General features: G+C 41.1%; 1 protein-coding gene across 1 annotated transcript; it reads right to left on the reverse strand.

Annotated features, from left to right (window-relative positions):
* Positions 1 to 25919, reverse strand: LOC105928182 (SEC14-like protein 2). Its single transcript, XM_036144357.1, has 12 exons — positions 25592 to 25919; positions 20535 to 20610; positions 14497 to 14540; positions 14047 to 14109; positions 13772 to 13960; positions 13290 to 13385; positions 13146 to 13206; positions 12488 to 12571; positions 11778 to 11884; positions 6174 to 6313; positions 2975 to 3144; positions 1 to 2892 (listed from the first exon to the last, which is right to left on the reverse strand). Exons 1-12 carry the CDS (start codon positions 25643 to 25645, stop codon positions 2717 to 2719), a joined length of 1260 nt encoding a protein of 419 aa, XP_036000250.1. The 5' UTR covers positions 25646 to 25919; the 3' UTR covers positions 1 to 2716.
* Positions 25920 to 27002: the final 1083 nt, after the last annotated feature.

Here is a 27002-nt window from a genome sequence, read left to right on the forward strand (position 1 = left end):
TATTTTATTTTTTTTTTATTTAGGTACAGTATGAACATCTGAAACACACTTCAATTGGAAGCCACACAATAAACAGCAGACAGTGACCAATTAAGACTTAAATTAAATCTTAACATAAACAAGTGTCCAGGTAAGCCAATATATTGGGGAGTTTGGAATAAGATAGAAACAGTCATAATGCAGAGAGGAAAGAGAACTTCTTCCAGCTCCCAGTCTACATTCAGCAAATATCTGTTGACGTAAACACTGAAATAAGATCCAATTACATCTCAAAGACAGTGAATGAATGTATAATACTGCTGATTAAAAATAAAATATCTGCCAACATTGCATCAATACAAGATTATTTTTCTCATATTGATTACCTTCAATATTTACAGAAATGTTTGAAGTTGTGTTAGTTACATGTAAAGAAGAGAAAGACGTGCCTTTAAGCAGGGCACCAGGAATGGTTAACATCCACATGTACCTGTGAGTATAGAAACACCCGTTTCTTTTGGGTTTTCTGCTACATAATTCCAGAAAACATCAGCAAATGGTCACAGACCAGTTCAAAACAGGATAACATTTCATGTACAGAACATTTAATACAAGATGTAAGCATCTGTTCATCAGACAGGTCTCTCATAGAAAGGAGATCTTGCATCTGGACAAGAATAACTGTATAAATAAAGGTTAAATTAAAAAAAAAAAAAAATCTTTCTGGCATTTTTGGTCCGAGTATTGTTGCCGTTTTACGTGGACAATTACCAAACTTTGTACAAACTTGAGAAATTCTAGTGCTTCTTTTGTTTCACTGCAAAATATCAATAAATCACTTCTTATGCTGCTCACGATAAAAAAAAATTGGAAAAAAATATTTATCTTCTACATAGAAAACATATTTAGTCGGTCTATAATTTTTAGATATTCTCCATAAATTTATATTTATATCCACTTTTACATCAAGTCAAATAACACAACAATGACATTGGTTGATTTAAAACCTAAAAATAAATTCAAAGATTTCAGAAAATGGGCAAACAAGATGATTAAACTGTTGATGAATATTCAACCATAATCAGTTGTCAAATACATATTCGTAGTTTTTATGTGTTATATAAAACTAATAAATTAATTAAACAAAAAATATATATACTGTATGTTCAAAAATGTGTCAAGAATTAATTAAACACATGATTAAATCTTCAAATGTGGAAACCAATACTTAAAGCGAGAATTAACTGCCTTTTAAAATCATGCAGAATTATTTCCGATGTTTATACCCACGGATTCTTGCAGGCTACATGTTTATTTATTTATTATATGCATTTTAGCCTTCATATATTTGTCACATACACAAATATTTATTGAATGACTTATTCATCATCTGAACTGTTGCACTACTGGGCCTTGATGATAAGTAGGAATGTAACGTTCAGGTATTTGCACCAAAGCGCCATGCTACGCTCTCTGGAACGCGCCGTAAATAAAAGTAAGTGCTGCTGGTGACCGCTGGGATGTTCACACGGTGGACATTTATGGATTCTTCCGTTTATATTGAACAGATTAAACACAATTTGTCAGCCTGTTTGCAAACACAGCAACATTAGAACTGCTTGGTTCTTTTTTATCGTTTTAATTTTGTGTTCAGGCTTTTTTATTATACGCTGTGACTGCAGCTGACTGTAACTGCAGAGTACTATGGTCGTACTTTATAAATAATGCTGATATGGTATGGTAGTATTGACAGTGTGCAGGGGGCCTCTGTAATCCCACATTCTTGGTTTAAAATCTGCCGTTTGCAAATGTTTCAGGGGCCCGGGGATACGGTGGTAGCGGTGGCCAGCAAAGGGCGACTATATGGTAAAATATATAAAAATCTCACTTTGAAGCAGCTGCAATTAACATCAGAAAATGTGCAGATATATTCAATCAATTAGAATATGCATTTCTGAGAGGCTTTTTGACAGATCAAAATTACCTTTTGGAAAAGAAAAACACATAATTTTGATTGAGCTAACATTTCTGCATGAAACATTTTGCTTTTTTATTGGACTGATGCAATATTTCAATCTTAAATGCTTTCTTTTTATTAGCTGGAGTTGGGGGGGGGGCTAATTAGTTGAAATAATGGCTTCAAAACATCATCAGCATGTGTTGATCTATATAACGTGTTTCCCTTAGGGAACTGAGTTACTGAAATAAATATACTTTTCAAAAATATTCAAATTTATTGAATATGTATAAACCTAATAGATACTAAATTAACCAAGTGCCTAATTTAGAGCCAAATGAACAGTAAATGTAAAGATTTTATTATTAAGGGAAGGTTTTCTGATTTGATTTGGCATTCTTTAAACAAATTTGTTTATTACATTTTTTCTTATAAACAGATATGCCTTTTTGTTAATCAGACAGTAAAGTTTGACATATGGCTTTGTTCAAATTTTACAGCAGAAAAACAATGAAGTTAAATTGCCCACTGGGTCTGAAGCTCATCGTTAGTAAGAATGGTTTGATTTCTTTTTGAGGGGGATATTTTATTTTGTTTAAAATGGGAGAAAAAAGAAACCTAGATAGATATTTTTTGGCTCTTTAATAAGACATTCAAAACAGACCTAGCTGTATCGTTACACCCCCACTAAGAACCCAGAATTAGTGAGCGGCGCGGTCCGGTTTACATCAAGTATGTCAGGCTGTGCTTCTCATTAGCGGCTAAACATCCCTGAACGAGTCAGACGTGCGACTGGCTGTCGTCGCCCGTTAGCGCGTGGCCGCTGGACTTGCCGTTGGTCCTGTTGGCGTGGGCTTCCCGCTGAGACTGCAACTGGTCCGGGAGCAGGACCTCGACGCTGTAACTGACCCGTTTGGCCTGGAAGATGCTGTAGGTGTTGTCAAATCTCAGCACATCTGCGGTCGACAGTGGGCGAAGGATTTTAGAGCGTCGGACTTTGTGCGGTGGCGTCTTCAGATAAGCCGATGGGCTACTCACAGACTCCCGGACGCTCGCAGGTCAGCGATCCGTCCTCAGGTACCAGGTGAGCGTTGTACCGCTGGCTGGGAATGACTTCCTCCATTTCAGACGCCTTCCTCCACTCGCCCTTTTTCGTCTTCAGAAACACCCCAAAACCAACGTCTGCACCCTCACAGGCAAACTGCCACCTGAAAGAACCAAAGGTGACAAAAACACTAAAACATTGATAATAATCTTTATGGTCATTGCAACATGCATTACAATGAAATGTGTTCTCAGCATTTAACCCATCCCCTTGGGGACCCTTAATCTGGAGTTAAGGGTCTTGCTCAGGAAGCCAGATTGGCAGTCTGTGGGAGTTGAACCCAGAACCTTCAGGTAAACTTTTGACTCCTACTGGATCTATGCCCATACATTATGATGGATGGTGCTCAGAGCCAATTAGCCTCATCTTTGAACTCAAATTCGATGTTACAGAACCGTGCCGCCTACACAGAACCACTTCAAATTTCTTTAACGTTGCCTGATCATCAATGATTTGCAGACAGTGAACGACGGACGTGTGTTTCATCAGACCTCAAATGTCTGTGCTTGAGGAGTAGTTTGATATGCAGCGATCAGGGTATACTGTAACCAGAGAACCGTGACCAGCGCCGCCCAGGTACCGTCATTAACACTTTGCTTTGAAATCTAGGCCAGACGTGTGCAGCTAAACACAAACTGTCCAGTCATGTTTGGAAGGGGAAGGGAAAGTTTCAATAGCACCAACCATAAACCAGATCGTTCTTATACTTTGAGGGTAAATAAAGGAACAGAAGTACAGAAAGTTGTGTCCTCAAGCATCTCAGTAATCCAGGTAGAGAAATAAAAATAAAAATGAGCAGGTCCTCTGGACGGGTTCTTCTTTGTTGAAACGTTTTGTCTCTTCTTTGGACCCGGGGGACTCCACCCTGTTTAACGCCGGGAGCTTTCTCTTCACAGAAATGGCTTCTTTTACTGCTCTCTCAAACTAACGTTCCTCCCTACCCAGGATGAGAACATCTTCATCCCTGAAAGAGTGACCTCTAGTCTGCAGATGACCGCCAACCGCTGAATCTTGGCCTGATGTTGCTGTTCTGTGCTGGAGACCCTCCCGGAGACCCTCCTTTTGGGTCTCCAGGTCCACTTGTCCCCTCTTACAACCATGTGATCGCGAGCAGGACTCAGCTGCCTGGGAACAATTAGCCTCCATCAGAGTACTAACGATGGCCTGATGGTCCTCTTTTGCATGTGAGCAACCAGTTTTGATTGTCACACTTAAACTTGTTGATCCCCTGTGCAAAGGTGCTGCTTGTAAGGCTGAGCTTACCTGCAACTCTATTTATATTCAAGAGAAGAAATACATTAAAAGAATAATAGCAAAAAATTATTTCTAAATAAAATTTTACCAAATAGCTAAGGCATGATTAAAATATCATTTTAAAGTAATGTTTGACTTTTATGTGAAAGCTGCAGTAAACTGCAGTGTTTTTAGTCCTGATTTAAAGGAGCCAGCCGTTTTCAGGCAGTCGATTTCAGGGTTGAGTAGCATGGAAAGTAAATGCCGCTTGCCGCCGTTTAGTTGTCGTCTTGGGAACACTAAGTGATTCAATCTCTGATGGCCTGAGGGAACTACACGACAAGCACTGAAAGAACGTTCAGGGCTTTATGAGACCATGGACGAGGCTTTTAAATCTATCGTTTCACAAAAAGGAGCCAGTGCAGTGATTCAAAGACTCCTGAGATATCATCAGACACTTTCCTGATGCTAATCCAGAGAACGGCAGCCCTTTTGGGATGAGGACTGTCCTGAAGAAGATATCTCCTGTAGGTTTCTCTGCTGCTACTCTGGCTGTGTTTCAGGCTGTGTTTTGGCTAAATCTATTTTTTTAATGAAAATAATAGATTTTCAGTGACATAAATGACAAAACCTAAGTTGTAAAATCATGCTAAAGTTGTTATCTAATCTATTGACCATTTAAGCTTTCATCCTAACAACCTCCCCCACAGAGACAGAAGATGCGAAATAAAAAAAAACAAAAAAATAAACAATTTAGAGTCTTTTGTGATTAACAACATAGCAGAACGTCACACCATGGAAGTACAGGCAGAAGCAGAGCTGACGAATAAACAGTTTGTGATCCACAAAGACAGTGGAAATCAAAACTCCCCCTCCATGTGAGCTAATTATCGGATTTTTCGGACAATAAGTTTCTCCGGAATATAAGTCGCAACAGTCAAAAAATTAGTCATAAAGAGGAAAAAAACATATCTAAGTCGCATTTATTTAGAAATCTATTTCACACAATCCAAGAATAAAAACTGACATTTAATCAAGTAAGGCAACTTATTCAATTGCACAACTGTATCCACAATCGGCTGAATAATATGAAACATGCGTGGGAGGATGAATGACGTATATTAGCACAACAAGCTAGCAACTTCTACCGGGAAAGTTCTCGTCAGAGCATTTAGGTCTAATTATGCTGAAATTAGACCGTGAGCGTAATGGTGCTACATGCTAAGCTAACAGTACGACGCAGATGTTTCAGAGCAACATAAAGCTCACGTAAATCAGCGAAGTTGTAAAAACACTCAGACAACAGAGCTGCAAGCTAGCGCTAGCTGCTATTAGCTTCACAGACAGCCCAGTAACAGGTTCTGTCACGGTCTGATTCCTTTCGAACTGCACGACGCAGCGCTTCACTGTATGAATGCAGACTGAAACAGTGAAACGTGTGTTTGTTGTTTAGAAGTTAATGTTTTAATACATTTTAAAGTGATGCAAGAGCAGCATATAGTTTTCACAGGCATAGAGAGCCCTCTTGTGGCTATTAGACGGTAATGTTTACTACTTGGTTCATGTTGGTGAGTATGATTTACCATTTAAAATGTATGGCTTATCTATGAAAAAAAGTGAGACTTATAGTCCAAAAAATATGGTATGTTTTACAGAAGAATAGCATGCTGATATTTCTAATGAATTTAGTCTGTGAGATGCAGTTTAAGTGACACAATCCAAGACTCAAACCTTTTGCAGAAGGAATGTAACATTGTCATAAGTAAACATAGTGGTTACCATCTAACCCGCAGCATCGTTTTGCTCTCTGGGATTGTATCAAGGAAAGGCGATAAAAGATTTTTTGTGGCATGCAAAATATACACAATTTAGGGTAAATTGTCCCATTAGTATACTGACCGGAGCACGCAGCCTGGGAACAAGATCTCATAGTCCAGCTGCTGGGACGAACCTCGACTGACGGTCATACAGTACTCATAATCCACTTTGACGTGGTCCCGCACGTAGTAGGAAGGGGGAACTGGCCCGACATGGTTTATCTGCATGAAAATCATAAAAAGTCAAAATACAGGGGATGAAAACATACCAGTTGAAGGTTAAAAAGAAATCGAAGCAAAAGAGGCTTGACTTACGGTGCCATTACAGCTGCTTGTAATTGTTATTCTCTTGTACAAAACCATCTTATTTAGACATTCAGCATACAATATATCACATGAAGCACAAACAGGATCTTTTTTTTCCACATTTTATCTGTTTATTCACACAAACTCAAAACAATAAAATTAGAATAATGTAACAAAATACATAAACCCAGCTTAAGGGACAGGCCTTTGCTTGCCCGACGTGATCTCTGCTTAATGCGTCCTGCAGTGTGACTACAAATATCTAGGAATAAAAGTGTAATCTGGACATGTCCACAGAGAACAGAAAAAGGAAAAATAATAGCAATTTAAAACAAAAAAAAGAGAGACAATAATAAGCAAAGCAGTAGGATCCTTCCAGTGAAGGTTGTTTAGTTTTAAAACACTTTTGTCACACAAGTTGTGCACGACTTGCACCAAACTGAGAAAAAAGAAACAAGAACAAATTTTAAAAAATTACAAAACGCATAAGGCTCGAGATTTTTCAAGTTATTCAAATGTCGAGATTTTAAAGGTTTGCAATTTCTAACCGTGACCATAAGGTCATAAATACTGTAATTAAAGGGGGAAGAGGTTAAACGGCTGCACTATGTTTGGGCCGTAGACCCACGCTGGTTCCATTGTCTCCATATCTTTAGTTAAAGACGTCTTTGTTCTTCATTTTCAGCACCATCTTTGTCATAGAGACTCAGCTGATAAATGTTTCCAATTAAAAATGTGTTTGTTGCCCAGAATATGTTTTCTGCAACATAAATTAGCAACAACCAAAAAGGTAACACTACAATAATAGAGATGTTTTTAATATCATTGCAAATGAAGGGTCCATTATAAAGTCAAACACAGTTTCCCTTCAATCTGAGGCGCTCTTACTTTAAAAGAAGATTAGCGCTTTGATTCCTGGCCCTGATTTCTGTATTTTATCATCATTTATCTTTTATTCTGATTCTAATAAATAAAATTTTGTATTATTTTTTATGCCTAGACCCCTTCCCTAACTGAAACAAACACACTAAAACATACTTAATAATGAAAATAGCAGTTGGGGGAAACAGGCTTAATAATGCACTCTAATAAATTTAAATGTTATTTTTAACAAACCTAAAAGTTAATATAGATTTCCTGTGACCAGATATTTCCTGATAAATGTACACCTTGTGCTGTAACAGCTGCAATCCAGATGTGGAGGCGCAACGTCTGGCCCGTTATCGTGGAAGAACAACGTGAACAGGGGGACAGGTCCCGAGCTAACCCAAATATCCCGGTACAACGTGAAGGACACATCTAGCTAACTAGAGGAGAAGTCACATCAACAAACGGAGAGTAAATTCCAAGACTCCTCTACGCAGTCAAAAATGAATTTGCCTCCGTCAGTTCCTCATCTGTCCAGGGCCAAATGTCTTATCTGAAGAAACAGTGACAAAAAACGGGTCAGTTTTCCAAACGTCTCCTGGAGCCGGACTCCTACAGCAACTTCTAGCGGGTGGCCACTAGTTTAGGCATGGGCCAGTTCCAGTTAGCAGCTTTTAAAAGTGTCAGGTTTAAAAACAGATCCTTGATTTAGTGCCGACATATTTTAGACTACTGGCACATTAAGAATCTGACTCATTTGACGAAGGGCCTGCAGTGTGGATATGTGAGATCTGGAGGAAAACTTATTTTAAATTAAAGGTTCTGGAAACTAAGTAGCCAACATGTAACACTAGACTTGGCCTTGAATTTCAAAGCCTGCATAGAGTAACTCAATACTGCCCCTCCCCCACCCGCTGCTGTACACTGCCTCTCAGCTGGCTTAACACGGCTACTATATGTCCTATTATATTCCACGGCAGTGGTGGTTTGAGCGCCACCCAGCTCTCCCATCGGGGTATTAAACCTAAATTTGGGCGCTCTAATCGGTAGCCTCGCTTCCTAAACAGACCACCAAACTAATTAAACCGTCTATATCTGTTTGTTACACTTGTGCAATTACACAAAGAGCAGAAAGGCGAAAGTTACTAGATCCTGTACTGCATTCTTCTTTTAACGTTTTTGAGTGAAGAACATGAAATTGCAGCATTTTTACTTTAGGTTATCATATATTAAGACCGTCCCGGCCCATGCCTGTAATGGATTGACTAAAGAGAATCTCTGATCTGCCAGGGTGAGTTATATCCACTGATTTTGCTATGTCAGCACTGCGAAGCGGGAAAGCGGTGGCATGAAGCCAAACTGAATAGTCCTGTTACAGAGCAGACAGGAACAGCCTTTTCCTTTGGCTTTGAACAATGTTGATCTGTCCGGTTCATTCATGTGTAACAAGATCATATTAAAACGCTCTAAACAATATCAAAACATTTACTGATCCGGTTACAGGAAAGCCTGGAGACTCCCATTACTTCCCTGGATGGGATATGATTTTACTCCTGTGCAGGAAAATGATTTCTTTGTTCTAGCTGCTCGGTCAGGACAGGTAAATCTGGCGGTTTTAGAGCTTGCATTACACTAATTTTGCAAGTCAAATGTAAATTCACAATATTCCATGGGCAGGGTAAATATTAGCCAGGCTGTGTTTCACTAAAGCAAAGCTGCAAGCTGCTACAGACTAGATGAGCAAAAGATTAAACCAAAGGAGCAATAAGTAAGAAATTTACTGTAAAATTAATCTAAATCATTCTCATTTCTCACCCAGGAGGGAAGTAACGTTTCCTAGAAACAATCAGTTCTCTCCATCAACAGTGTCTTAGTCACATTTATCTCCTTTCAAACCTAGAGGTACCGTCCAGAACTACTTCAGTTCAGACTGCAGCCCGTTTTTACTTCCTGGTTCCTCAGCCAATCATATGAGAGTCCCCAGGGTTCTCAAAACAGAGCGCAGCATTTGGTATTTTATTTTGGCAAAATACCAGCAGCCTGCAAACATGGAAGCCAGTAAGAGAAGCGGACCAGAAATAAAACAGAATAAAACATCATAGACTAAAATTCAGTGGGGATTCACACCAGCAACGGATCGTTGAGGAAACAGCTGTTCTCCATGGCAGGCTGTTGTTCCAATTTGAAACACTAGGTGTCATTGTTACTTATTGCTCCTTTAAATAATGCAAGAGTGAAGATGATAGAAATAATATTCATATCCCGCATTTCCAAAGCAGCCAACTATTTCCACTGCTACTTTGCTTCAGGTCATTTTTCTTCCATCTGTTTAAATCTACAGCAGGGCTGAAAGGCCGAAGTTGGAATCAGACTCGTATCCAGTAACAACATGTTGGAGAAACAACAGCATCTCACGTTTTATCCTCAACATTTTACATCTCGTTAATACAAACTCGTTAATTTTGGATATTTCTGGTAGCAAGTTAATGTTTAAACAACGAAGCCCTAAATAAAGATTCAGCATTGGCATCGCCTTCCCTCTGGGCTCATATTTAGGATCACATTGTTAAAGCCTGTTCTATCCAAATGAGTCAGCAGAACCTATCATTGCGCTCTGAACCAAATACAAAACTAAACAAAAAAAAACGACCCAGACTAGCTAACGTCCTACAGCTTGGATCCAGAGAGGGATGGGGTTGCATCATTGTGTTAAAACCCATTTCCGCTTTGGTGACACAGATGGGAAGACTGTGGCAAGCTAAGGTTGTTTGGTTGGAGCCGCCCACCACAGAGAGTGCTTTCAGCGGCCAGTTTGACTAGAACGGTGCTTTCCATTCACCATTTCACAATAATGAACCAGATATTTTAGAGCAAAACATGGTGCCTTTAAAACCACATCTGTTTAAAATAGCTAGAGCCTATCAGATGTGGTAATGGCACTTGATCTTTATCACATTTTGTCACAGTGGATATATTTTACAGCGGTTTTACGTAACAGACCACTTGCATAAGTGTGAAGTGAAGGGAAAATGTCCAAAAAGGGGTTATATCTGCTTATATATTGGGTCCTCACTGTGTTTGAAAGTCACCTGATTGGTAAACAGAGTCCGCCTGTGTGTCATTTAAACTCTGCGAAGGCCTCAGAGCTTTGTTGGAGCGCATTAGAGAACAACCAGCATCACGGAGACCAAGGAACCCAGCAGACGGGTCAGAGAGGAAGTTCTGGTTCGGTTCTAAGCAGAGTTGGGTTCTTAAACAACAGGCCAAGCTTTGAACATCTGTTCAATCTGAACATGGAGAGAGGATGGACCGGCTGCAGACCGGCACCAGAGAACCAGCCATGATGACTCTGGAGGAGCTGCAGAGTTACGCAGCTCAGGTGGGGGAGTCTGTTGAAAGTCCAACTATTACTCGTGCACAGCGGCGGCTTGTCAATAGGGGGCGCTTGTGTGCCGCCTCCATGAAAATTGTAGGAAAAGAGGTAGACAAAATAAACATAAATAACAAAATGTGTCTAATGTTGGATTTTTCTGCATTTTGGGTTTATTTGGGGTTGTGTATATATATATATATATATATATATATATATATATATATATATATATATATATATATATATATATATATATGCTTGCTGGTTCTGCTGCTTCTTGAAGATTTTCTCAGTATTTCTTTTTTGCGTCTCTGTTCAGAGGCTCAAGTTGTACAACTTGTGATGAAAAATCGGTTCAGTAACCTCATTGGCTGCATCTATCCGCGGTTTCTGCTTTGATTCAAGAAGATTTTCCAGAATACCATTAGATATGGTCTCATTAATCGTCACCTTTTATTCTAGCTGCGAAGGATCAGAGTACAGAGGTCAAGATAACCTTCCAGGCGATGATTACGGCTGTTTTACTACAAGTGTGATTAAAAACGTGGATATTTAATCAAGATTAGACAATCTACAAGGTGATATCAAGGGTCCAAAAGGCTAAAATATCAGAATATGGCATGTGTTGAGGATCTGGGGGGGAGAGGGGGGGTTACTAGCCGTGTTTTTTGCTTTGATTTTAATATTATAGTAGGTAGGGCCTTAGCATCTAGTAAATTGTTACTCAAAAAGAGACTCATTCATTAAACTTGGTCTAAATGCAGTGAGAAGTTTTGGGTTTTTTTTTACCAGGAAACAAACTAAATATCTTTCTGTTTCTAGACCAACTAAACAGAAAATGTTCAACCCAAAAAGTCAGAAGCTTTCTTTTAATAATGTAACCACCTGAGCCCCTTTATTTTGATCTATGATAACTTATGATTTTCTACTCTTTCAAACTTGCTGATTGTGCCCCGCGTTGCAAAAGGTTTGAACTCCGCTGAAACCGAAGAGGCAAAAATGTCTCCTGGAATCTTCGAGCAAAGAAATATTTATTTCAGATCTAGTTGTTTGTTACAGATACTCATCTTCTCCAACTTATCAGCCATCTCTTGCATGAAATAATCAGCAGCAGCGGCGGCGGCGGGTTTGCTGACTCACCCTGGTCCGACAACGAGGATCGCCATCAGGATCCGTCAGCTTCCCTCCGTAAATGGCCGGCAGCTCCTCTGCATCGATGTACTTCAGTAAAACCTCCTGCCAGTTAGCTGGGGTGGAGAATAAAAAACAGCATGCATATACAGCTATAGTGCAGTTAGGTTTCTCTCAATATGCTTAGTGTATGAAGAGGAAAATGTAGTTTAGGTTTACTGCACTGGCAGGAATAACCGTTGCACAAACGAGTTCAACGTTGTGCCATGCTCTGTTTCGTGTAATCTGTTGCACAAGTGTCATAATTCAGAAAAATGTTATGCAGTGTCCTGAAGTTTCATAAGACCAGTTTTACTGCAGTTAATTAGAAACAGTCGTGGTTGATATCTTTCCCAAAAGAGGATGGAGTGATCGCATTAGAAAATCACAATGATAGTATCAGTCAGGCTGAAATAACATCTTCTTTTTTGTCACGTGAGCCTCCAGCTGGCTTTTCAGCATTGTGCAGCACAATCATCAGGTGCTGACACCTGCTACAGCGAGACTCCAGCTGGCTGAATATTACACGCAGAGTGTGAACTCGTGACTCTTGGAATAGAGCAGCAAACAATTAGCACATTTCAAATAGTTGTGGTATTCTTGTAGAGCACACTGATATTGCTAGGATGCTTTATTTGTGAGACATTGTGCAGCTCTGGAGCGATGTGTCCACATCTCACCTCCCAGGATGTAGATCTTTTGCCGTGTGTTCTCGCTCAGAAAGTGCTTGACGAGGTTATAGGCCACAGGAAAGAGTTTAGGAGCTAAAGGAGGAAACAATATGACAATGTAAAATAATACATCATTTAGGAGTCTGCTCACACTAAATATAGAGGGGAGTTTTCCTCTCCACTGTCGCTTCATGCATGCTCAGTATGAGGGATTGCTGCAAAGCCATCAACAATGCAGACGACTGTCCACTGTGGCTCTACGCTCTTTCAGGAGGAGTGAATGCTGCTTGGAGAGACTTGATGCAACCTGCTGGGTTTCCTTAGAGAGGAAACTTTCTCACCAACCTGGAGGATCTGATGGAGTCTGACTTTGGAAAGAGACTTGATGATGTGATGTGTATAATGAATTGGCACTATATAAATAAAATAGAATTAAATTCAATAATCTTTGCACCCAATTCTAGTTTTCAAAAAGGATGCAAGTTACTCTTTGTTTAATGAATCCACCGTGGGGAAATAAACAGTTATAATAGGTAAAACACATCCATGTCCATGTTTAGTTAGCAGGTAAAGGGTGTTAATCAGCATTGATTAAGTTACAGACTACTCTGATCTTTTTTTTTTTTATATCTTATCATTCAGAACATTATTTTATTTTTAAATTTACCCTTAATAACAAACAGCCTCTTCAGGCCCTCTGGGTAGTTATCTTCAAACATCTGCAGGATCTGGTGTGGAAATGGAGCAGATGTTAACAACAAACTCTTCATTGTGAGAGAAAGTTTCACACACAGGTGGTTTAACTCTGTACCTCTCCGTATGTTTCTATCGCAGGCTTCCATAAGTGCTTCAGTCCCAGACCTTCAACGTCGTAGATCATCGTGATCGACTCGACATTACTGCCCAGCTAAAAAAACAACAACAACACAAACTTGCATGGTCAGAAATAATATTGAATTAAACTGTAATTCAACATAATCCAGCCAATTTTCACTATATTCTTATTATGGTTTATAAATGTTTGACAGAAGTGATAGTATGGCTTTAGAGCCTCTTCAGCCCTGACTGTCAGCAGACCTGTTCTGTCTGCAGGCTTGTTTGCAGCATAAAAGCCTGGAAAATCCTTGTATTGGTGATTATTTACACTCACTAAAAGAGAAGTTTTGTCTGAGCAAACGAGGAAAACCTCTGTGCTTCCACAGCAAATCTACTGGAAGTACAGAAGCTGGAGCTTCTTCCATTCCTGGACCCACAGAAGACGCCGGCCGTAACGCCGGCCGTAACGCCACTTACTCTCTCTGACTGCAGTGTGCATTCCTGCTGCAGCATCTCGCAGTCTCTGATCTTGGACTTGATGAAGTCCTGCTTGGACGCAGACAGGAAGAGTCCTTTGGGATCCACGGGTCCGATCACGTCGTACCAGACGGGGCTGCCCTCGCGGTCGTATCCACACATCCCTCCTGAGAGATACTTCTCTATCACCTGCACAGGGGAGAGGGACATTTTTAATCAAATGGCTTCTTCTGTGTGTCCGGTTCTTAAACGTCTTTGTTTTTTTCATGCTTTACCTCCGGCGGACGCCAGTCAGTGATTATTGCGTCTACTTTCATCTGTTTCCTGAACTCCAGGTGCTGAAAAAGAAGATTTGTTGGTGTTTAGCTTTAGCCGTAGCATTAGCGTGGAGGATTGCAACGGGTTCTGCATCCTAGTGGAGGGGCGATTAACTAAATGATGCAACGGTTAATCTTAACCTGCCATAAGTGCTTATTTAATCTCCCGTCTGTGTCTTATCTCGCTCAGGTTGCTGTGATGACTCAGGCTGAACCTTCACCCCCCCCCCCCCCCCCCGCTCCTCTGTAATCTGGAGCCACGCCTGCACTGATGTGTTACACCGTCTGAGCTGCGGCTAAGTGCACCTCCACGCATGCCATTCATTAAAAGCTAATAAATCCCCCATGACGGTACTTAGCTCCTGGTGTAACGTGTTCAGGACGCCTCGGCGGCTTTAGGTCCCTTACCTTTCGCAGCATGGCCTCAGACTTCTGCACATTGAAGTTTCTCGCTGAAAAAGAAGAGGCGGCCGTTATAATGCGAGCGGACGTAGTTGGCGCTAAAAAAAAGGAGTTAATATGGGATTCCACAAACGAAATGAACATTGTTAAAGGTGGTTTTAAAAAGTTCTAACTAATAGGAACACAACCGATAGAAGAGTTCTTTACAACACGAGTTAGAGATTCAGATGGACGCTGAGAAGGAAAGATTTTTCTCAGGGTTTCTTCGCTGCCTGGAAAAGGATCCAATTTGACTGTTTTCCAGGTTATAATGAGACATATCTGTCATTTAAACACCTGCCTTTCCTCCTAGTATCCTTGTTCTCCCTTCTTTCCTTCCTTGTTCCCTTACTTCATTTACTCTCTTTCTTCTTACAGCTGTCCTGCCATCCTTCTGTCCAATAAAACTAATTTCTGACCTCCTATCCTATATATATATATATATATATATATATATATATATATATATATATATATATATATATATATATATATATATATATATATATATATATATATATATATTCATTCCTTCTTTCTAAACATGCTTGTCTATCCTTCCTTCCTCTTCTCCTACATCCATCCATTCCCTTATTTCTTCCACTTGTACGACTTCCTCTTCAGTCCAGACTTGACTGGTCCATTTATTTATTGGTTTTTCTGCTTCACTCTCAGGTGTTCCTAGCTAGCAAAGTTTCATAAAACCACTCTGAGGACATGCTCGTGCTGAACAGAGTGGACAGGTTATTGTCTAATACTCTCAGTAAGGTGATTAACTCTGCAGCAGACAGCCTGGTAGCCTGGTTTATTCTGGCAGTGGATTACGCTGCCTTCACTCGTCCACCTTGGCACATAAACGCCTCTGGCACAGAACCTCTAATGCGACCCGACGGGCCTTTCTTCCACTTTAACCATGGTGAACGTTTTCACTCAGAAACAGCAGGTCCTGACACTTTCTAGCAGGAACATTTAGGGGTTAATAAGGTTGGTAATGTTGCTGACCACTAGTACAAAGTCTACAAAGAGGGAACTAAAAGTAAGATAAATTTTCTTGAAATTAGAATATTTTTCCTTGATTTGAGCAGCTAATTAAGACTATTGAGTATTTTTACCTCTAAAATAAGATAATTAGATATACTGCACTTGAAATAAGATGATGGAGATAAATTGTTCTTATTTTAAGACCAAAAATCTTATTCCATTGGCAAATAGTCTTATTTACCTGCTAAAATCAAGGGAAAATACACTCATTTCAAGAATATTTTACTAACTTTTAGTTCCTTTTTGCAGTGTAAACAAATCTGTTAACGTGGCCGACGGCTGGTACAAAGTCTGCAAATCTTATGAATCCAAAACAGTTCATAAAACAAATATAAAGATCAACAAAAGGAAAAAGACAATGTCTAAATATGAAGGTTAAAGTCAAAATGCGCACATGTGATCACAAGCTGTGAAAGATAATCGTGTCGTGACAGGAAGGAGACGGCGGAGGTGTTTAAAGCTGCTATAAAGTCCCGTTTTACTGAAGGCCTTCTGCACAGCTGTTTTCAGACATATGTAGACGATTAGACGCTGAACGAGCGTCGTTTCCCCCCCCCGGCTGTTTATCTGTGAAGGCGGAGCTTTCTCAGATAAATGTGGAGTAGTGGGCAGCAAAGGAACACAGCAGCATGTCTACCCCCCGGTTCATTTAATGTCAGAGCAGATCAGGCGATGTTTCCTTGTTTAGATTTTAAACTCTCTTAATGGCCATAAGGAACTTAAACTTCTATATAAAACATTCGTATGGCCTTTGGCAGACTGGAGGCATGCCTAGTAAAGGTATAGTAAATAGAAAGTACGCCCTCCTCCCTGTCTAGGGTGTCATATGTCAGGACAGGAGGTACTGAAATGATCCGGTATTTACCAGATTGGGAAATAATAGAAATATTAACTTGTGTACAAAAATGGATTTCCCCTTTTCCCTTGTTATTAAACCTTAAAAAAAAAAAAACTAAAAGCTGTAAGTACGCCCCCATGTTTCAGCCACCTGCAGAGCCGTCTTTATCAGCTGTGGACCTTTTTAGTGGTTTTCTTTATCAGTCGCTCATGTTTCTCTTGGGATTTTTTCTCACAAAGCTGCTTTGGCTCATTGAGGTTTGCAGACAGTTTCTGCACATCTTTCCTAAGGTCACGTCACAACATATCGACCCGTTTATAGTCTGGACTTTGACCGGTGCCATCGGTTGTCTTCTTTAGCTGCTACTCTGCTATAGATCTGCAAATCAAGCCCGAATCCCCCCCGCAGCACCGTGCCGCTGTGCTTGGCCGTTCCCATGAGGTGCTTGGTTTTCTCCAAACATGACGGGATGGAACCCTTCCAAGAAAGCTGTGCTTTAATACGGACATCACGCAGGCGGAGGCTTGTAGAGTCTGATGTGGAGCTCTTGGGGGGAGTTTTCTGGGTTGTCCACCTGTCTTAAATGTTTTAAATTTGCAAAGCAGGTGAGCTGTGCCATAAAGTCAAGCTTTTACCTACGTGGATTCCCGAGCTAAGGTCAGAAGCAATCTCTCAAAGATCTGGAGATATTACGCTTCATATCTTCCACCGATTCCATTCCTTATACTTTGCATTCGCTGGAGAGGCTGTAGCGACACAATAAAGACATAAAATGTATCTTCTGCACTGAGCCATCTGTCAAATGTCACGTTATTACCAGAAATAATCCCAATAAAATAAACGCTGCTGCATCCTCTCAGCAGGTCACTTTCCCCGTTTTATTTTCATTTATGCAGAGGAGGTTCAGCTCCATCCACGCTGAGCCTGGCTTCTCATTGGTCAGCTGCACCGGCTGCCTCTGAGCTACAGGACCGATTTCATAATTAGATTTTTGTTTTGTTTTGTTTTTAAGGCACTTAAAGAGCTGGCAGCTCTAAATCTGCTTCGCCTTTAGACCCAGCCAGGAGGCTCAGGGCGGCTAACTGGCATGCCGCCGAATCTCCGGTTTTTACGTACTTTAAACTGGATGGAAACCATTTTAGAAAGCGGTAAATTCTTTCTGTGCCCTAATAGCTGCCACCTTGGAATTTACAGGAGACGTACCCTCGCTCTCACCATCACTGTATTTATTGTTGCATCACAGCAGAAATAAATACTTTTTTTTATTCGGCACATTTAGCCTTGTGACATCAAGTTAACACAGTTCTCTGTTTGGACCAAAATGGGAAGATAATTGGGATGTATTTTGACTTTCTGTAAAAGATGTTTACTTGTTTTATGTGGCAAATCCCTCTGGAGCTGACCTAAGCTGTTTAATCTCATTCAGCCAGCGCCTCAGGTTCCATAGAGGATGTTATCTCAGTTTTATCTCAGTACAGTCATCCACCGTTCCCATCTTCGCCCCCAGACGCACTTTGCTCCAGGGTCCATTCGCTGCAAAAGAAAAGTCTGCACATCTTGACTTTATGTTTCAGCTTGGCTTTATTCTAAGAACATTTTAATATAATTAGTAGATTTAATGGAGCTACACAACTATTAGAACTTTGTTCAGTCTCTTGTTAGCTCAATATGAACAAATAAGGTACTCAGATACTTTTTTTTGCCTCGCATAAAAAGGTCTGGAAAAATCTGGAGGTCTCCCTGTTTTTTTTTCCTCCAGCTAGAAGGTTAACATCTTGAATTCGGCAACAAAAGACACCGATATGCAAACATGTCCAATATCAGGAACCATTTCTGGTTTTATTCTGAGAGGACGCAGCGAATTAGACCAACTGTAAGACAAGTCACCGCGGCAACATTTCTCTTTGGCCACGGTTCATATTACACATAATAAGGCAAACTGTCAAATGAACAAGGTTTGTTTTGGGGTTTTGTAGCATTTAGGAAAGTCACAGATAAGCGATAATGAGGTAATAAGGTGCTTATTGAACAATGATGATTTGAGGCTTTGTTTACAGAAATGTGCATTTAGACATTCAGAGATGATGGTGTGAAGTAGGCAGCAACATTAAGGTGTTAGTAACATCAGGGGGCGATTGCCCTCACAGCTTTTGGGAAGAAGCTGTTTCTAAGTTTATTAGTTCTGGCTTTGAGGTTCTGAAGCGTTTACCTGCTGGGAGAGGGACAAGCAGCGCATTGCCTGGGTGTGGGGGGTGGGGGGGGGTGCATCAGTGGAGATGCGTCTGGTCCTTCTTTGGACTTATTCTGCATAAACTGAGTCCAAATTCTGTAGACGGCGTCCCACAATCCCCTGCTCTGTTTTCCTCTCTTTGCAGCTCCCATACCACATAGTTATGCTGAGACCTAAAATGCTCTCTATGGTAGCTCTGTAGAAGTTCTTTAGCTGTTTAGTGGAAAGTCCAGACCTTGTCAGTTCCCTGAGGAAGAAGAGCCGTTGTTGGGCCTTCTTCACCAGGTGAGACGTCAGATTTATTAATCATAGAAGTGAGAATATATTAAACTGTATTAAAAGTGGTCCAGCACCAGCAGCTCTCCATGTCATCACCGACTTGACTCTGGGCCTTAAGCAGCTTGGATTCTGTGCTTCTCCGCTCTTTATCCAGGCTCAGACTAGGGCCTTTATTCCCAAATTCTGGGGCAGCCTTTAAAAGACAACTTTGGGCAACTGAGCTACATCCGTCTCATTTTCTGCTCAGTCCAGGTAAGACGTGTCTGCAGCGGTTCAGCAGCGGCTCTTGAAGCTCTGACTGATCCTGCCATCCACGCGCCGACAGTCACCCCAAACTCTTGGAACAGGCTTTGCTTCACAACCTCCTGTTGCTTGTGCAAGTTTGTCTACCACGCCTTTTTCCTTCCACTCAACTTTCCATTAATGTGCTTGGATCCAGCGTCCTGTGAACAGGCAGCTCATTGAGTGACGACCTCATACAGCGGAGGACATAAGCCGGTGAGCTGATGCAGAACAGCCCACGAATCAGCAGGCTTTCCCATGACTTTGTAGAACGCAGCATGACCATAACGATGTTCTAATCTTCTGAGAAACTGAATTCAGATGAGGAGGGGGTTGCCTGACGCACCTTTCATTCACAGAACCACCACCACTTCCCAGTAAAGGCTACCCGGCTTGGTACAACACACACCCCTGTGGGATTTTAACCGAATCGTGTCCCAAACATCTCATTAATTGCAAGGAAAGAGTTTAAATAAAGGCAAAAACTGTGTTCACTTTAAGCTATTGACTGCACCATGTGGTCAAAATTCAAAAACACTGACTCATTAGTCTGGGCATTCGCGTAAAAATCTAGTTTTACGCAGCTTAAATGGTAAACTTTACATCCGTGTCAGGATGAGATAGCTTTGCTTGTTTAGAGCATTCATCCCAGTAACACAGCTTTATTGTTCGTGTTTGGCGACGCAACAATCAGTTTCCCAGAGGGCAAAGCTGGCATTTCATAACTGGCACAGTCACTTAGCGAGGCTTAATTAGGAGAACAAAGCGCCCTCAATGCTGTCTGAGTTCTTGGTGAGAAACTATTTCTCAAATATCTTCTAAAACCGGGACGTTTAAATCCAGCAGAGCAGCATGAACAGCAGCAGAGCCCTGCGGTTATTGTGCTCCGTTCTTAATGCGATTAAGTCTGGATTAGATCGATACGCAGACTGTTGGTCCTCCGCTGCTGAACTAATCAGAGCAGGACCTGCTTTAGCTTCCCATTTCCTCCCATACCAGCCTAATGCAGCCAAAGACAATCATACTCTGTAATTCAGCCATCAGCCGCCTCGGCCTCAGGTTCAGCTGACCACGACTCTCCTTCTGAACTTCTGCAAACTCCCTTAACGTGTTGCATCAGATGCATTCATGTAGCAAACCCCTGCAGCTTCTGCTTACGGCTGAAGAGCGATGACACAGATTTTCCCCCTGCGAGTGCGCGGAGAAGATTCCCGGAAAGGGAGGCAGACATCCAGCCGCCGGAAGCAGAGGGCTGATTGGAGAACCGTCCGCGGCACCGGGTTTGATTTAGCAGGCGAAAACAAAAAAAACATGCAGAATTTATTAAGAACTCACCTCGGAGCCAACGCAGCAGGAAGTGGTCATGCTGTGCCGGAAGTAGAGGAAGAATGTCTTGTATCTTCGAGCGAAACTAAAACAAATAAAAATCAGATTTCCATGAGAATCCAGCCCAAACCTTACAGTTAGGGTCAGGGGTAGAGTTTAATTCATTAAACATGTCATCTCAAGGCACTTTACAAAGTCAAATCAATCATATTACACAGATTGGTCAAATATTTCCTATATAAGGAAACCAGTTGATTGCATCTCCTGAAAGAGCGTAGAGCCACAGTGGACAGTCGTCTGCATTGTTGATGGCTTTGCAGCAATCCCTCATACTGAGCATGCATGAAGCGACAGTGGAGAGGAAAACCTCTCCATTTTTATTTTTCAGACGTTACTCCTGCTTTCACCATGGCCTTTTGTTTTCTGCTCTTATCTGCGTTGCACTCGACAAACTGCCTTTTTTTGCTGCCCGTAAACATGTTTTACAGGAGCACAAATTCAGATCTGCCCTCGGGTTATTATGTTTCCAACAACACAGACGTCACAATGGAAACATACTTGCAGCCATCTTAATTGGTTTAATTACTTAAAGCTTGTTCCACAGTTAAAATACGTAATGACACCTCTAAAGTTTAATGTATTCCAGATATCTTATTTACTTCCATTGTAGCCCAAATTAACAACAGCTGAGGAGCTAAAATTAGTTCTTCCCACCCATCAGTAATTATTCTAACCGTGCCATGCTCGGTTTTAAAGTATTTGGAAGGTTTTATATGGTTTGTTTTATAAATGAAACCAAACGGTTTGAAAAAGTTGTCTGTGAATTGATTTTTATCAGTTGCTGCTTTTTATTTATTTACGATTGTTGTTTTTGTAAAGCTAGTAGGTAATTTCCTATTTATCAAAAACGTGCAAAGACAAAAGTCCAAATGTCTTTTGTCCAGAGAGTTTGGACTCAGCCAAAGACGGAGGACAGCATGGACTGAAGTCCACTGCGAACAAAAGAAAGTTTTGTTAGTAGAAACTCTAAATCCCCGGATGCACAGCGTTAGCCTTTATCCAGGACAGCTTCCAGGAAGGAGGCGCTTCACTGACTGACCAAGTAAAAGTACCGCATCTTTAAAGAAACCTCGGATCCGGTATCATTAAGGTCTGCCTACTGAGTAACTGCTGACCTCCATGAAGACCAACGAAAAGTACAAGTCAGGGCGGGGTTTAAAGAATATTCAAACCGTGATTTGCCGGAAAAAAAGCCTTAATAAGTGTTAAAAATTTGAAGGCATGTTTTGAGCAATCCATGCGTCACATGACCTCTCAGTATAAACACACCTTTCCTGAAAGATCCCAGAGGAGCAGCAGCACTAAGCAGGAGGCAGAAACACCATGAACCTGCTTCCCCACAGTGAAGCATGGTGGTGGCAGCATCATGCTGTGGGGACGTTTTCAGCAGCAGGGACTGGGAAACTGGTCTCAGTCCAGGGAACGATGGATGGTGCTGAATACAGAGATGTTCTGGAGCAGAACTGATGTCAGTCTGCCTGTGATTATAAACCGGGACGGAGGTTCACCTTCCAGCAGGACAACGACCCGGAGCGTCCTGATAAAGCAGGGCTCACCAACGTTTCTGAAGCCGAGCTACTTCATTGGTACAGCGTCATACGAACCAGTACTAACCTTTGAATAAGAAGAATTAGAGCTCGCTTTAACTTTATGTAATATAAACATGTTTTTAGGCTGTTATTATTTTTAAATCTATGTAACTCTGGCGTATCCAAATTGCGGCCCGGGGGTCATTTGCAGCTCCTGTGCATTTTGAGAAAGATTTGGTCCACCAGCAAAGGTGGCTGATGCAAATGGCAACTGTTCCTTTTTATTTAGGGCAAAATTATTATCGACAAGTTAAATTCTTACAATTGAAAATGTTGGGTAAAGCACAAAGTGATCGTTTTTCAATAACCACTTTTTTTACATTCTCTTTAAATTCATTGTAAATAGTAGCACAGCTATTCAAGGATGTTTTCTCAAATGCAGACTTTGGTGCATTTAATCTGATTTCAATTAATTTCTTACAATTGGCAAAATAGAGCAAGGGAACATACATCCCTTTATATATACACATACATCCCTTTCTGGCTGAATTTCTGACTAATTTGTTTAAACAAAATTATCATGTTTTGCAGAGCAGGTAAAAAATAACAAATTCACATAATATTTTGGTGATTTATTAAATTTATGTCTCCCGAGTACGTCTGACTTGACGATTTCAGCCCATGTGCCAAACAGTTTGGACACCCTTGATCTAAATATAAGTATGATTAAAAAGGAAGAGAAACTGAATAAATAACATTTTACATGCAGCTCACTGGAGGCGTGTGCTATTTTTGAACAGGCTTGAGGGCGCCACCTATGGTCCTGGGGGGGGGGGGGGGGGGGGGGGGGGGGCGCTACCTGTGCTAAAGCAACACCTGATGGGTTTCAGGGGAAATATTCACTCAAAGTCCAGACCTCAATCTAACAAAGAATCTGTGGTTAGATTTGAAGATCTCTGTCCTGAAGTAAAAACCATCCAACATGAAAAAGCCGGAGCAGTTCAGCCTTGAGGAATGAGCAGAAATCCCAGAGGCCAGATGTGGTGAGCTCTGATCCAAAGACATGTGCAGCTGGAAATGCTGCAAAATGCTACAAAGTTCTGACTTTAGCAGGTGAACAGTTATTTCTCTTATTTTGTCCCATTGCACTGCAAAAAGGGAAGTAAAAGTAAGTCAGGTTTTCTAGAAATAAGTATATTTGTCCTTGATTTATGGAATATGATGTTTGGACTTAGAATAGGAGCAACTCATCTCCATCATCTTATTTCAAGTGCAGGATGTCTAATTATCTTATTTTAGGGGTCAAAATCCTTATTCCATTGGCAGATCATCTTATTTACCTGCTCAGATCAAGGTAAATACACTTATTTCAAGAAAATATGACTTAGTTTTAGTTCCCTTTTTGCAGTGTGGTTGTTTGCTTCACAATATAAAAATTTAAATATTCAAATTTGTTGGCATGTTCTAAAAATGAAATTATGCAAACTCTCAAACGACGCATTTAAGCTGCAGGCCGTGAGGCGACAAAACATGAAAGACGCCAGGAGGGGTGAATACTTTGGCAAGGCACTGTTTACTGTTTGTGGGCAAGATACCAACAGAACCAACTTTAAGACCCGGAGGTTCCCTAAACCAGATGCAGACGTCTTCCTAAGTACTTCTGACACAAACAGCATCGCCACAGAACCAAAAACAGTCAAATAAAAACACACGAGTTCTTCTAACATCTGCTGGCTGTCACTGGGACTGACGGCGAGTTTCTGAACAGGATTTCACCTCATCCTGTTGGACCTTGAAGCTCGGCCAGTTTTCCCACACCAACAGGAGGAGCGTTTAAACCTGGAGCCACCGCCCCTGAACCGTAACAAAGGACTGATGCGTGTCACTGCAATGCTGCACCTTTTACGATGAGCCTGAAATCCTTCAGTTACTTTGGGACGTTCCCATCCTCTGTGTTCCGTTAGAGATAACATCCTCTGTTTGGCATCATGTCTTTGTTAAAACTGAACGCCGTCTCCACGCACCTCCCCTCCCACGCCATTATTTATCGGACACAGCGTGTACCCTCTCCTGTTACTTTTGTAACAATTAAGTCCTGCTTGGTGTTTGGTTGGAGGACTCTTGTTCAGGTGTGGCTCTCTCCGGTGGGTGGACCTGTTCTTTATGAGCAGCTTGACTCCCTGAGGAGAGCTGCTAGACTGAAGCATGTTGGGGCTTGTGTTGCTCTCAAGCATGCAATAAAAAGCTAGCATTGGTTTTGGAAGAGTTTGGCCTTCTTGATGTTTTAGTTTTGCCTTAACCCATGTGTGTGTAGCACTTTGCACAAGTATCCATGCTGCAAAAACGGATCTAAAAATAAGTAAAATGTCCTTAAAGTTAGTGTATTTGTCCTTGATTTGAGATGATCTCAGTATTTTGACCCCTAAAATAAAATTATAGAGACGAATCGTTCCTATTTTAAGTACAAAAATCTAATTCCACTGGCAAAATCAGCTTATTTACCTGCTCAAATCAAGGACAAATACACTCATTTTAAGAATAGTTTACTTATTTTTAGTGCTGTTTTTGCAGTGCATGCTCCTTGAAGCATGGTTAGGGTGTAAAACTTAACCTTTGGACTCAGAATGCTCCTCAGGTGCCGTGCAGAGGCAGCCCACTACTCCCTGGGTTAAATGCAGAGGATGAATTCCATTGGAATGTATGTTGCAATGACAAATAAAGATTATTATTATTATTAAAATAATATCACTATCTTTGATGGGGCATCTAAGAATGAACTGACTATGTAATAACATCTACCTCAACCAGGGGCCTGCAACCTTCACAGTCTAAAGAGCCATTTTTCCTACAGTCCACTTGAATTAAACTCGTTCAGAGCCGCAAATGTTGCCTGGCCTTTTGAAAAGAGACAAGTTATAATTTTCGATAAAGATCTACTGTAGGAAATATGTTGTCATTGTTAAAGAAACGCCCTTTCGTGTCTATTTTGAGGACGGGATGTTGATATTTGTGGATAATGATGTCAAAAAAAAATCATAGTTTCCAATATAATGAAAAAATATTAATTTGAAATTAAATATTACTGGCACTTTTAGCATCGTTCTGTTGTGAAAATTAAAAGCAATTAGCCCAAGAAAAAACTGCTAAAACCTGCATTTAAATACCATAATAAAAATATAATTTGTAGTTATTAAGAGCCACTGTGGAAGGTCCAAAGAGCCACAGGTTGCTGACATAAACCAACAGGCCGGTGTGTGGAGTGCATAAGTCTGAGAAGCAGGCGGGAACATGGTGACTCTGGAGGAGCTGCAGAGTTCCAGTGCTTTTTGTGAGAGAATCTTGTTACAGGACACCTGTCAGACATGCACTCTACAAATTAAGCCTTCAAGGAAGAGATTAAACCAGCGAGACATAAACACTGTGAAGAGCTCCTGGTCATTTCTAGAAATTAATCCAGATAAAAAAAAAGAAACGTACTTGTTCCAGTGCCTCAGCCTGCTTAGGACTGAGGTCTCCAACTCTTCCGCTCATGTCCCTAAAGACCTGGAAGCTGGCAGCGCTTCTTCACAGTCAAATCCACAGACGCACGCAGTTGAGAGCAGGCCGGTAGTCCGTGTTCTGACGCCGCCCTGTGATGCTCCTGTACGGCTACAGTCTCCTGGTACCCTCCGCTGGCAGCCGGCTGCAGGCGGAACACACAGCCGCAGAGGACGAATGTAAACACGGCTCTCACTCCGGCATCGTCCGCAGCAGATCACTTTAAGCGGCTGACTCGGCCAAAGATCCAGGAGAAAACAAGAGGAGTCACTCCGTCTCAGCAGAAGAAAAACTGAGGATCCGCCCACAAGTACGGAGGCCCAAAGGTGCCCAAAGTCAAACGAGTTTGTTTTTTGTTTTTGTTTGTTTTTTTAAGTGTGGCAAACATTTAATTGATGCTGGAAATGGATGCATAAATATAGTCTATGAATAAAATGTATACTTGTGATCTGAAATATTTAAGTGTGATAAATAGCAGAAACCAGAAATTATGGCAATTACTTTCAACAGCACTGCACCTACTAAAATATCTGCTATCATCTGCTGTGATTGCTAAGTGGGCCTTGGAGCACAGCTGATTTCTAAGATGCCACAGACTCGGGTTCCATCCATCCATCCATCCATCCATCCATCCATCCATCCATCCATCCATCCATCCATCCATCCATCCATCCATCCATCCATCCATCCATCACCTGACATCGCCATGATCTCAACTGACTCCTTTCGATGCGGAGAAGCAGCAGCTCCTCTTTTGAGCTCGCCCGGATGATGACAGACTGGAGTAGGACCCACATTACTGCAGATAAAGCCCCAATCCATCTGTCCATCTCAGACTTGGGTTTAAAAAAGTAAAACTTTTACCGCCAAAGCTAGTGGGGCCCCGATTTAATTAGTCTTAATTGGGTCTCAAGTAGATGTGAAAATCAGAAAATGTGAGCAACAAATCTAAACCCCATATGGATCCTAGTATTTAACCATTGTATTTCTTTATTAAACACATCTAGGGCTTCATGTAACCCACGAGCAAGCCATTAAACAGCCATATATTTAATCCATTTCCACCCTAAAACAAGTATAGCTAGGCAACATCTGCAACAACAAAGTAAGGTATAACCTAATTAAAGAGAAACACTTGGTAATTTACTTCCATGTCCCTCCTTAATAGTAGCACTCAAAAATGTGTAATAGTCCAGATCAGTAGTTTACCACAAAGACTCTAGTCCTGTCAATTTAAATAGGAAAATAACTGAGGGGAGAAATCGCTTTAGGGCATCTGGACTCAACACCTCAGCGCCACAAGTTTTACAAAATAAGAAAATGTTGAGCTTTTATGGCATAATTAGGGCAA

This window comes from Fundulus heteroclitus, chromosome 12, assembly GCF_011125445.2.
Source record: "Fundulus heteroclitus isolate FHET01 chromosome 12, MU-UCD_Fhet_4.1, whole genome shotgun sequence".
NCBI classification, from domain to species: domain Eukaryota; kingdom Metazoa; phylum Chordata; class Actinopteri; order Cyprinodontiformes; family Fundulidae; genus Fundulus; species Fundulus heteroclitus.

Excerpts from the sequence above, each read along its gene's own strand:
- LOC105928182 (XM_036144357.1), bottom strand. The coding sequence starts at position 25,645 with ATGAGCGGAAGAGTTGGAGACCTCAGTCCTAAGCAGGCTGAGGCACTG. Across the intron at positions 14,110-14,496 it reads CTGAGGCCATGCTGCGAAAG|CACCTGGAGTTCAGGAAACA; the intron begins GTAAGGGACCTA and ends CTTCTTTTTCAG. Across the intron at positions 13,961-14,046 it reads CTGACTGGCGTCCGCCGGAG|GTGATAGAGAAGTATCTCTC; the intron begins GTAAAGCATGAA and ends TCCCCTGTGCAG.